A 12,345-nucleotide genomic window follows, 5' to 3' on the forward strand; every position below is an offset into this window, starting at 1 on the left:
AAGCCTCGGTTGCCTTGAGGTAAACAGTCCATATGGTAAGGAGGGATGGCATTTGCACAAATGCTGTGAATATCCATTGGTTACTGTCTATAAACTATCGAGTCTTCAATGAACAAGATTCTGTTTGTGGTGTTGGTGGCTTTTGGAACATTTAATAGATAATATTGCCTAAAGTCTGCACGCTACACCCCAGAAAGTTGATTCTGCTCATCCAAGAAACTTCTTCTTTAGGCTTTCGAGGATTTCTGGGTTTATGCTTCATGGTAGTGGAACCAAATGCATAACATTTACAGATGTGCAATACTACTTGACTTGTAGGTCGACACAATAGATTTATTGTACTCAACTGTGTCTTTGCAGAATAAAAAATGAGGTAAAAAGAACAAAAGCTGCTTCACTTCTGGGCTTCCTCTTGATGACATGGATGTCTAGCCTCGGGTGCGTCTGCTACACAGCACAGATCTCAGTTGCTCGACAAAAGTATCAGTGCTGCCGGATAACCTGCTTTCTACAGAGGCACTATTGTCCCAGGGTGAAACCAAAATCCTGCACCTCTGCAGCAGTCTATGGCACTCAGACCTGGTGCAGTTCATCAAAGCAAGTAGAGAAGGCGGAAGAAGGAGGAAGAAATTATATTCCTGCTCCCATGGCCCAAACATTAAGAAAAAAAAAAAACATGATTTCTGTCAATGACTGCAGCAGATGTAAATCTGGGAAGGTCATCAGTGGACCTGCAAGAGATAGCAGCAGCCACAGCAGTACTAGGATCACTCACAACCCTAAAATGCATGCAAGATGTTCTAGGATTACACAAGATCATAAACTATATTTCACTACTAACATTCATCCAATCCCAGAAAAGAAATGGGTTTCTTAAAGTGATGAAAAAAAGAAAAGGAAAAAAACAGATGACTGATGGGGGAAGCTGGCTTGTTACACAGGGAAAAGCACTTACTCAGGATGCTGAAACGCACTGCAGGACTGAAATTTTGTCATGATTCAGCTTAACTTTTGCAGGTGTGCAAGCAGATGTAAATGCAGTCATTGAGGCAGACTTCCTCCAATCTTTCTATCGCTTTCTGTGAAGAACTTGATTAACTCAGGGGGGGAAAAAAAGCATATTGATATAAGCGGGTTACATTGTGCCAAAAGCAAGTAAGGGAGCCTCGCATTAGGGATTAAGGATTTAGCTCTTGACATGCTCCTGTGATTAGTTTCATCTTTCACTGGTTAACTCATGTGTCAGTAAGAGTGGCTCTTAGGAAGGTTTTACTGCATATTTCCGGCTTGGCATCATTCTACAACAAAAAGTAGAAGTGCTTAGAAATTTTTGAGTGCACAATAAAAGAAAATATATAATCATCGCCTCTGCAGTACAAAGCCGGTCACAAACAGTCACAAAGGAGTAATCATTCTAAAACCATTTAGCAACTGGGAAATAAATCATCCGTTATTACTTGTGGTCGGCTGCTGGGCAAAGCTGTGGGCATTACTCGCAATAACAAACTGATTATGCCAGTGTAAGGAACGAGGGGCTTTTCTATTATGCAGCAGGAACACAAGAGTGACAGGCGGGCGTCCTGAGGGAAAAGCTTCTGCATTATCAAATCTCAAATTAATTTCCAAAAGCCTTAATGGCCTGTCTATAGCACTCCTAGAACCAGGTGGGCTAAAAGGGCGAGCAAAGTGTAGAAATGTAATAAGCTAAATCATCACAGATGGCAACTTTGGCTGATTTAATTGCTTCTTTGGATTACCGGAGCTATGCCTCCAAAGTAAATATGAAGTTATAATTATAATAAATACAAAGTTAATCTGTAATGCTGCTTGAATCTTGCCAGCAACCACAAGTTTGATCTCAACTGTAACGCTGCTAAATCTGATTTAACAGAACTGAAACACGGCAGTTCTGCGTGTATTTTAGCTCTACCAGGTGGCCTCTTCAGTGAAACCTTTAAAAAAATGCAGCTGATTGTGTTTCCATGACAGAAACTCAGTCCCAGCTCAGAGACCTCCAGGGTGAAATAGGTCAAGTGATCTGTAAACTTAGATCAAATTTAAAAAAAAGAAAAGAAAAAGAGTCCAAACACAGAACAATATGCGAAAAAGTTTCCATGATCTCAAACAATTTCAAATTTTTCTAAACTTACATTTTTCTTTCTTTCTCTTTTTGCTTCTTCTAAGTGTAAACCACTGGCCAGATGTTCATTTGCTTCCCAGCAACACAAACACATTTTAATAGGTCAAACAGACACTGCTAAGTTAGACTGACTAGTCGAGCATCCCTGGAAAATGTGCATCTGCCGATCTTGTTTTTTTAAAGTCCAAGGATTACACTCTCCTTTATGTCCTAAGAAAACAACCCTACTTTTTCTTAAAGCTAATATAAACCTTCAAGCCCCTTTGGCTTATCTCACAAATGCAAATGTGAAAAATGTGTCTATGTCTGTCCAGGATGTACCCCACCTCTTGCCCTGTGACAGCCGGTATAGTCTCCAGAACAAGTGTGACCTTGGAGAAGAAAATGTATGAATATGACATCTCCATAAATATCACAATAAAAATATTGAGAGGGTGTGCCCGTCAAAATCTAAAACATCAGGAAAAGTAATTAAATACTAGAAGGTGTAACACAGAACTACCCGCCACCCCATTACTACTATAGTAATATCGTGTATATCCAGTCCTATTACAGTAAGTGTACTGGTATCAGCATGTCTTTATACATACACATGTAAATCTCCCCAGGCCAAGACTATAATCCAAGCATCCAATTCTTCATCCAATTCTTCTCGAGTTACTGGATAAACCTGCAGCACAGCGATGGCACGACCCCCCCCCAGCAACTCTTTCTTTAATCAATAACATGATTTCATTTACATGTTACTTGAGTTTATTATGATTGCACAACAGCCCAAATATCCAATAGTTTGTTATTTGGACTTTTGATTCCAAAGGAGCGTCATGGAGATTTATTTGCCATCTTGTTCAAATCAATTTGACTGCTATGGACACTGTGTGCTAGTTAAAACACAGCGTGGCACATAGAAACATCTGTCTCAGCCCCTGGCCAAAAACACACGAATCAACAACAACAACTTGAACTGTCAAAAACATATGTTGCAGCTCACATTTCACTGGAAATTCAAATGGGATCAGTTGTAAAAAATAAAAAAAAACCTAACAAAACGAAGAGTAATTAAACCTAATAGTACTGCACAGCGTATCTGTCATCACAGCTGCTCATCACTAATCTTCTCTGGTCTTAATAAAATTCCAAAATCCTTATTTACTGTGGGAGACTTGCTGCTGCATCAAATGTCCAGTTTGTTTAGAAGCCCAGAAATATTTAGGGACTCTGTCTTTTTGGCTCGCAAACACTTTTGATTTGTTATGGTTCTCTTGAAAGCGGCACTGGTCTCCACCCGTGGAAGCAGACAGGAGAGATGGGGCTTGCACGTGGGCCGGTGGCACTAGGAGTACATGCTTATCTGCTTAAAAAGGGGAACAACACTGTAATGAGTAATGATACATGATTCATGAGAATAGGAATTTAAATCCATTAGGGAGTAAAGTGATATGTTTGGTCACTTTCTCTCCTAACATCTGGCCTCTGTGGGTCCCGAGTAACTCAAACCAATGCGGAGTAAATAAAAAAAAAAATTAATATAATTTGTAAGTTTTTGAAAGTAGGCTGACAACTAATTTACTACTGATTTTCTAAATAACCCAAGGATACCGAAAATAAGGGGAGAAAAGTGAAGGAACAGTCATAACACTGCTATCTTAAAAATAATAAGACTACTTTGACCTTATTTTCAGGGCCAAAAGAACACTTAAACAAAACCCTACTTGATATCGTTTGCGCAAGTCGACTAAAGAGAACGTTCGAGCTGATCTAGGATCAGAAGTTTATCACGTCTGAAAGATGCTTAAAATACTAACAAACAAATGTGACCGCTGGTGTGAGATCTGGTGTGTGAGAAAGGATAAGAAATCCACATTCATGAAGTGTACTTCAGCATATGCCAGTAAGAGTTGGAAAGCTCACACAGTGCTGACACATTTCATGAACAGAAGAGATTAAAAGGCTGAAATTCCCAAATCCACATCCGTTGCCTGCCTGCATGATCGTCAGAGTGGTGTAGATTTTCACGGTACGGTCAATGCCAGATTTTTTTGGGTGGGGAAAGATTTGCAAAATTAACTAAAAGGAAAAAAATCACCTTTTTCCTCTCTTCTTTCTTTCTGTCCTTTAAAAAAAAAAAAAAACCCCAGTGTGTTCGTTTTCAGTGACTAACCTCTTCTGAGCCCCTCTGTAGCTTTAACCAGGTTACAGCCGGAGCAGCGAGACTGTGAGAAACTTTCTCCCCCCTCCTCCTATTCTGGATCAAGTTTCTCTGCGGCTTCGTGACCGGCCTGAGATTTCTCTGAGATTTTAAGAAAACGCTGGATACACAGACAGAGAAGAAAGCGAAAGCCTGCTTACCATTAAGACCCAGCCACGTACACCTCACATACCTTTATTTTCCGCCAGACCGCAGAAGCTCAGCCAAAGCAGAGAGGTGAGACTGATCCACTTGAGAAAACGGGCTGCCATCGTGTTATTTTGAAGCTCCCGGTGAGAAGGTGTCATTCCATGCCAACAAGCTGAGATATTCCGCTTTCCCAAAACTTAAAAACGTCGCCTTTCCCCTCTCTCTCTCCTCGTTGAGTAAAAAGACTTTTCCTTCTGTGGGCAACTCAAACTTTGACAGCTCCACCTCCTCTCAGATATCTTCAGCAGTCCCAGCTCAGGCGGCGAGTGAGGACAAACTACTGGCTTGGTCTGACGTCACAACGAGGTAGGACAGATGCGCCTCTCGCGCAGGTACACGCCGGATGTACAAAGAACTGCACAAACCAAACAGGAAAAAACGAAAAAAAAGGGGGGCAGCGGAGCGGGGGGGCAAGAAAGGAAGCATTTTCGGGAAAATGGACTGCGCTGTAGAAAAGTGGCCATAATGTGAGTTACAGCGTGCATTAACACAGGTACAAATAAAAAAAATAGCTCAATAAACTTCCTTGAGCAAACAAAGGCAATAACAGTAGCTGAACAGAACAGAAACACCGGCTTTTATGGTCTGTTTCCTTAGTTTGGTGAAGAAAAAGACAAACAAGCAAAAGAGGAAGATGTCCCTCATAAAGTCACTAACAACCTGAAAGAGCCTCGCCGATACTCAATGAATGAAATATTAGCTATATTCTTTCATCAGCATATTATTATTGCTATTTTTGAATTTTGTCGTAAATACGCAGATAAATAAATAAATAAGCAAAAAGAAAAAAAAATCCTTGTTAATTTTGTGCCAAAAACGATTGCCGATATTTAAATTGTGGTAAATGAGTTGTGAACCATATTTAGCCAGAGCATAGAAGCTGCAATCAGGTTTTTTTTGTTTTTGTTTGTTTGTTTGAAAGTGACTTTTATATATCCTTTATTTATCTGGGTAAAAAAAAGTGTAATTGACATTAAAAATGTCTTTATCAACAGACGAGACCAGTGGAAATTGAAGCAAATAAAACAGAGTACAATAATGCAGAGTCATGAAGACACTTGGAAAAGAGGTTATTTTTTAATTTTATATATAAGTCCCTAATAAATCTTCTTGACTATCTTCAACATTTTCCCTTACAAACAGAAAATAGAAACACTGGAAATCACTTTTTGGCACAACACAGCGTGCTGGACCGCATTTGCCTTCATAACCACCTTAATTGTTTGTGGCATAGATACAACAATCCGCTGGAAACATTCCCCAAAGATTTTTGTCCATATTAAGCATCACACAATCACTGCAGATTTGTCGGCTGCATATCCGAATTTCCTGTTCCATCACATTCCAAAAGTCCTCTATTGGACTGGAATCTGGTAACTGGAGGCTGTATAAGTACAGAGAACTTATTGTTATGTTCTAGCAATCAGTTTGAAAAAATCTGAGCTGTCTGATGGTTGTAAGAAGCCATAAGAAGATGGACTTGGTCATCAACAATCCTCAGGTAGGCTGTGGCTTTTGAAGGATGCTCAGTTGTGATAAGCCTCAGTTTCCTGTTCTTAGCTGACAGGTATGGCACCTGGTGTGGTCTTCTGCTGCTGTGTCGTGCATTCAGACATGCTCTTCTGCACACCTTGGTTGTAATAAGTGGTCATTTCAATTTTGCCTTCCACTCAGCTTGAAGCAGTCTGACCATTCTCCTCTGACCTGTGGCGTGAACAAGGCATATTTGTACAGAAAACTGCTGCTCAGACCAGCTCGGCTGATCTCAACACCTAAATCACATTTCTGCCTCAGTCTGACGCTCAGTTTGTACTTCAGCATGTTGTCTTGATCACGTGTTGCTGAGTTGCTGCCATGTGATTAGCAGATTAGATATTTGGATCAACAATCAGTTGAGCAGATTTACCTGATAAGGTGACCAGTTAGTGCAATCATACTGAAAACTACAAAAATGTATAGCTGCACTAAAATCAGACTGATATTTATTAGTTTATATAGTAATTTATGATATCTAATCAAAATCAAATACATATTCACTTTAAAAAACAAATAAATATTTTCTGCAATTGCAAATAAGGATAGTACAAAATGGTTAAACATTGACTGGTTTTCCTGTACTTCCTGCTGGTTAAGCCAATATTTACTGAAAGGTGGCGACATTCCTTGGCACGGTTTTCTAATGCGGCTCTAAAAGAGACTAGTTCTGTCAGTTTTTGGTGTGATTTCAATCCTTTGGTGTTTTTTTATGTAATAACACTGACCCAAGTGACTGCAACTAAACAATTGAGAGACAAATATGTACTCACAGTATTGTTTTACAGCTAACCGTCTCCTTACTGGTGAATTTTTGTCACTTTACAGTAGACCTGGATCTATTTTAAGTAAACACCTAGGCAGAAAAAGCTAGTATGATGATGACTCATCCAGGATGCCGAGGTCTATAACTTTTAGAGGCCTCACTGAATGTGCCCATAAAAACAAGGCCAACAGTACATTTTGACATCCTGTTTTGATGTTATCCGTATTCATTTGCCGATGTAAGAAAGACGGTCGTCAGAATCAGTGTCAAGCAGGGGTTGAATGTACAAAATGTCTTGAGAGTGCTGACAGAGTGTCTGTCTTATGAGAGCTGAGCCTAATTGGACGTCAAGCTGCTCAGATGTGTTTGTTGTTGTACACATATCAGACTTTATGGGGACAGGAGTGATAGAAATCATTTTTCACACTGGTGTTTATTTCATTATCACAGCCTAATGGCACAGCAAAGCGTCTTTGCTCGTACTGTTGGAGGAAGGGGTTATTGTGTCTGGTGAAATTATAACCATTCTCCTCGAGGAGAAATTACCTAATGCAAGGCTAACGTTTCACTTGAGACGGCACAGTGAGCTTTTGTTCCCTGTGCTATGGCCGTGGTGCAACTGTCAATTTGACTGTTCTTCGTACTGTGATTGCTAAAGAAAAAAGTCAGTGGCCCTTGTTGTTTATGAGTATTTGATCCACAAGCAAAACCTGACTTAGTTCTTTGTTGAGAAACCTTCGTTGACAAGCACAGCAGGAAGACGTTTCTTATAGTTGGTCACCAGGTTTGCACACATCTCAGGGGATTTTGACCCGCTCGTCTTTGCAGAAACTCAGTAAACACTTTAGGTTTCTTGGATGCTGCTTGATTGTGTTCTGTAGGACTGAGGTCTGGAGACTAGCTAGACCACTCCATGACAATAATGTGTTTTATCATTAGCCTCTGCTTTGTTGCCTTGGTGATTTTAAATCACTGCTACAAGATAGTAGAAGACCCATCCACCAACTTTTTTCAGTGTTCCGGCTGAAGGAAGGTTCTCATCCAGGATTTTAGAGTATATGCCCGTTGGCCCCCTACTGCGATGATGTCATCTTACCAGCCCCCCCCCCCCCTTTTTTTTGTAACAGTATAAACAATGAAAGGTTTTGGATTGGCCAGTTGGTCATGATCGACTCTGGGCTGGACCAATTACAGCCAAGGTGGTCGGATGCAACCTCCCCCTTGGCCTGAAAGCGATCTTATCACAGACGGACAGAAAAAATTGGTGTTGAGGTGAAAAGGAACACAATTTGTCCCTTACTTCAGTTAGAATGAAAAAAAGACACAAAGCTAGAGTTATTCTGTGTCTTCACGCTGCTGCTTCTTCTTCTCTCATTCTCTCCCCCTCCCTCTTCTGTTGCTACTTCAATCACGAAACTGATCAATGATCAGCTGATTGGCTTTTCTGTCGAAAGTCTCATCTTTCTTGTTTGTTTATCGCCCACTTTGCGCCAGAACAAGAAAACCAGAGGATGTTGCGCTATAGAACAACAGCACTTTTAAGCTTGATACGCTGTTGTTAGAATTTATTTAATATTAATTTCTAGTATCAGCTGATGTTTGTTGGAGCCACAGCCGTAAAAGCTGCTGGTCATGATATCGGTTTGGATATGTGGTGAGAGGGAAACATGAAGATGAAACCAGGAGATGTCCTTACTGAATCAACAGAGCTGAACAGGTGATGGAGAAACAGGTTTACCTTTTAGGTGACATGAATGAGTTGAAGGGAAGTTATGAACTGTTTCTGAGAGACAAATAACACCAGGATCCTTTTTTACATAGCTGACAGCTGGTAACTGTGCAGGGGCGGGTCTAGCAAAGTTTTGCCAGGGGGCCAGGTAGGGCATTAACAGGGAAAGGGGGGCTCAAAGAACTACTTTTCTTTCTTATTCTCATTTAAAATGTCTCGCTTTTAATACATAATATTCTGAATCTTACAACCAGAGTGGTCATCTGATGTACATGTATAGAAATCATACATATATACCAACAAGACAGTGTACATCACTTTCACAACAGCGTTTGTTTTCATTTAAAGGGTTTATGGCTTTTCCTATAATACCTGGTGGGCCGGTCTCTAGCTAAAATGCCCGGGCTGATTCTTTGTCCCAGTCCAGCCCAGCCCTGGGTACTACCTAAAGTGTGTGGTTGTTGTCATAGCAACGCATCCTAGCTTCCAGTGACGTAATTAATAAGCGACATGAACGCTGCAACAAAGGTGGTCGATAAAGACTATAACTGCTGCTCGGACTGTGCCTTTTCATCAGGCTCGGGGAATATGGCGTTTTTTGTAGCCAATTCCCTCGTTACCGGGTCTCAAAAATGGTGGTTTTAATTTTCGTGGCATGCAGTCTGACGATGCCACATTTTAGTACCTAGTTGGATCGCTTGGAACCTGGGGCAAGCAGGTACTAGAAAAGTACTAGGTACTATGACCTAATGGCAAACCGTGCCGACTTGATCTGAGTAAGTACCAATGGAAAAGGGGCTTTTGGTGACTGTGGTCCCAGTGGCTTTGAGATCTTTAGCAAGCTCCTCCTGTGTACTTTTGGGCTGATCCATCATCTTTCTCATGATCATCCTCACCCCATGAGACAAGATCTCGAATGCAGTTCCAGACCGAACGTTGGGGGTATTGTAAACTAAGGAAACAAGATGAAGATATAAATTGGTACAAAGTTCATAAAGCGAGCCAGGGAGGTAAAATATTCCTGCTGTACTTTTAGTGAAATTACATTTCAGGCTCACTTCAAGGTCATTTATCACATTCAGATGCTCTGAAACTAAGGTTTGCCTCACACTCAGCCACAGTTGAGGCAGAGAGGAAAAAAAGGAGAGAGAAATCACCTTGGCTTCTTTCCAGTGACCAATTTCTACACCAGTGGCCAATATTCTAATCATGAAATGTTTCACAGTCTGAAAGAAAGGCGTTGCAGTCGCCATCCACATTCTGCTCTGAGGCTCTGTGTGTCTTGGAGAGCTGACAAAGCAGAAACACTGAACAAACAAGAATAATGGCCAGAACCAGGAAATCAAAACAGAGTAAGATAAAGAAAGAGAGAGGCAAACGTGTTCAGAGGATGAGAGATGACAGCTACGGCTGGTAAAATAATTGCATGTGCTACCTTGTAATAGTCTCACATTTTCCATCTCTCATACTAAATAAGCGCCGCGTGTTGCGGTATTTGTTCCTCAAGTAAGATTATAGATTAGCAGTACGAGTTAATTAATCAAGCTCATATTCGCAGCTTGAGGTCTTTGAAGTGCAGTAAAAGTTGAGCAGTATAAATAATCCTCAACCTGTAAAAACATTTCTTTGACTAATGTTTATACAAGGACTCTTATTAAGTGGTTCAATGAGGCCGAACTGGTACAGTATGTGACCATGTTTTTGATGGAGATTACCCCTTTATCCCTAAGGTCTTATATCTGATAAGCATGACAGAGCCCAGGTGGACTGGCAACATCCCAAAATATATATAGTTTTAAAACAAGTGCAACAAAATAACAATCCCCACTGCTGCTGCTGCTGCTGCTGTTATGTCTTTGTGCTGTTTCTTCTACATGGCAGGGTTGAGACTGCGCTGAAGAAGCAAAAAAAGAGGATTAAAAAATAAGTGATCATACAGGATCAGCTGTCACTCGGAGCCGTAGCATCACTAGTTATGATCCAGAGAACAAAGGTGCAGATAATCAACACAAATTAAGCAGTTTAATGGCATAGCAGCAGTTTTTGATCTTCTACAAACTTTAGCTGGTTCCAGCTTCTCAGACGGGAAGTTTAATGCTTTCTTTTGCTCGTGTGATAGATTAACACAAAACAAACTATGTTTTGGCCTATTGTTTTAGTGGGGGAAAAAGTAATTTACAATGGGCTGTCAGAAATGATAAAGGACCAATTTACTGTGTTTTTACATTGTCCTCACAAAAGGATGCATTTTAATTAAGCTGGAATAAAACCCTGGGAAAGCTCTACTGTTTAGCATTTAAATGTGAGAGACCCTTTTTTCCTAAATTAGATAAGAGGCACAACAATAAGTAGAGCATTTATTTAAGAACTAGTGATTACCTTTTTGTAGAAAGTATAATTGTACATTAGGTGCTTCTCCTGGAAAATGATGAGCGGAACCATCAAATTTTGTTTCAGCATCTTCATAATGCAGATTAATCTGCTTTGAGTATATAGCATTAACTCTTTGACTCCTTCCTGTGAATCTCACTGCTCTAGTTTGGACTGTCATGGTTGCCATATTCATGACATGTGAGATACTGCAAGGCTGAGATTAGATGTGAGTGAATCCCTAAAAGCTTTAATAATAGCATGCTAAATCCTGTCTGCAGTGGTATGGTTGAAAAGCCCCAGGCATTCACAGCAAACTGTCAGCCACCAATTAATTAGGTTTAATTAGAGAAGCCAGTGAGATTACCTTGTATCGCACCATCTGGCCCCCCCTCAAGGCAATTCTCCTTAAGCTAAACTTAGTAAATAAAATAGTAAAGGCAAATATTTGATTTTAGGAATTGTTTGTTTTGTAATACCGAGTTCACATGCACACGTACAAACAAACACACACGCTTGCACAGGCTTGCGCATGCTCGTCTTATTGCATTATGGTTTACCTCTCCTGATGAGGCCCCTGGTCTTTGGCTCTGAGCCACGTTCAACTTGTCGGAGCATGTGGTCTCCATGACATCTCAGTGGGTTACACAGTAAACACCTCAAAGTAAATGAATGAACCTGTTTTAAACCAATGACCGTCCCTTTCTCAACTTCTCAACCGGTCACATCCTGTTTCAAAACATGGAACAGCTTGTTCACAGTTATGAGTAATGGCAATAATCTCCTGAAGGTTGTGTGTGCTCAGGCTTCACAGGTAATTTAGCTGTGTAGCTTTAGTATTGTGATGTGTGCAGCTAAGATGAAGAAGCCATACTGGTAGTAGCACTTTACAAAATATATAAGCGTGTGTAGTAAACGCATACACCAACAAAGTAATACACATATGTTATGATTAAAAGATCAGATTCACTAAGAATATATTCATTTTTGATGTTCTGAGTATATTTAGTCCTACTCATATAAACATCTAAATATGCATAACAGTCATAATAAATGGTTATAATCTAAGATGACATTTCCACTTATGTATGTGCTCCTTAATAGGCTTTCATTTCTCAGCATCACAGCTGGGTAGAGGGTTACTTTCCTAAATCTGGTGACACTGATCGCTTCCGTGCCATGCCCATGCCATCATATTTCCTCAAATCAGTCATTAAGTGTGCGTGACTACAGGAAAGTTTGAGTCATTCGTGAGTGATTGACTGGCTGCAGCAATGCACATTGCAGGTGATGTTTAATCCAGCCTTATATTGTGCGAGTGACAGATCAGAATTGCAGCCTAGATTTAATCAGCTCACATTTCTCTGCAGGTAGCCTCATTCTTTCCACTTGAACATCAGATTCAGACA

The 12,345-nt window shown here is 40.4% G+C and overlaps 1 protein-coding gene across 3 annotated transcripts in view; it reads right to left on the minus strand.

Moving 5' to 3' along the window:
* The window catches only part of egfra (epidermal growth factor receptor a (erythroblastic leukemia viral (v-erb-b) oncogene homolog, avian)), a 43,779-nt gene extending 38,953 nt beyond the window's left edge, over nucleotides 1-4,826 (minus strand). For all 3 annotated transcript variants that reach the window (XM_025900552.1, XM_019347931.2, XM_025900553.1), the window contains exon 1: nucleotides 4,522-4,826. In XM_025900552.1, coding sequence (XP_025756337.1) covers nucleotides 4,522-4,636 — 115 coding nt within the window. In that variant the 5' untranslated portion in view covers nucleotides 4,637-4,826. The remainder of the gene's footprint in view (nucleotides 1-4,521) is intronic.
* Nucleotides 4,827-12,345: the final 7,519 nt, after the last annotated feature.

This window comes from Oreochromis niloticus, linkage group LG18 (genome assembly GCF_001858045.2).
Source record: "Oreochromis niloticus isolate F11D_XX linkage group LG18, O_niloticus_UMD_NMBU, whole genome shotgun sequence".
Lineage (NCBI taxonomy): Eukaryota > Metazoa > Chordata > Actinopteri > Cichliformes > Cichlidae > Oreochromis > Oreochromis niloticus.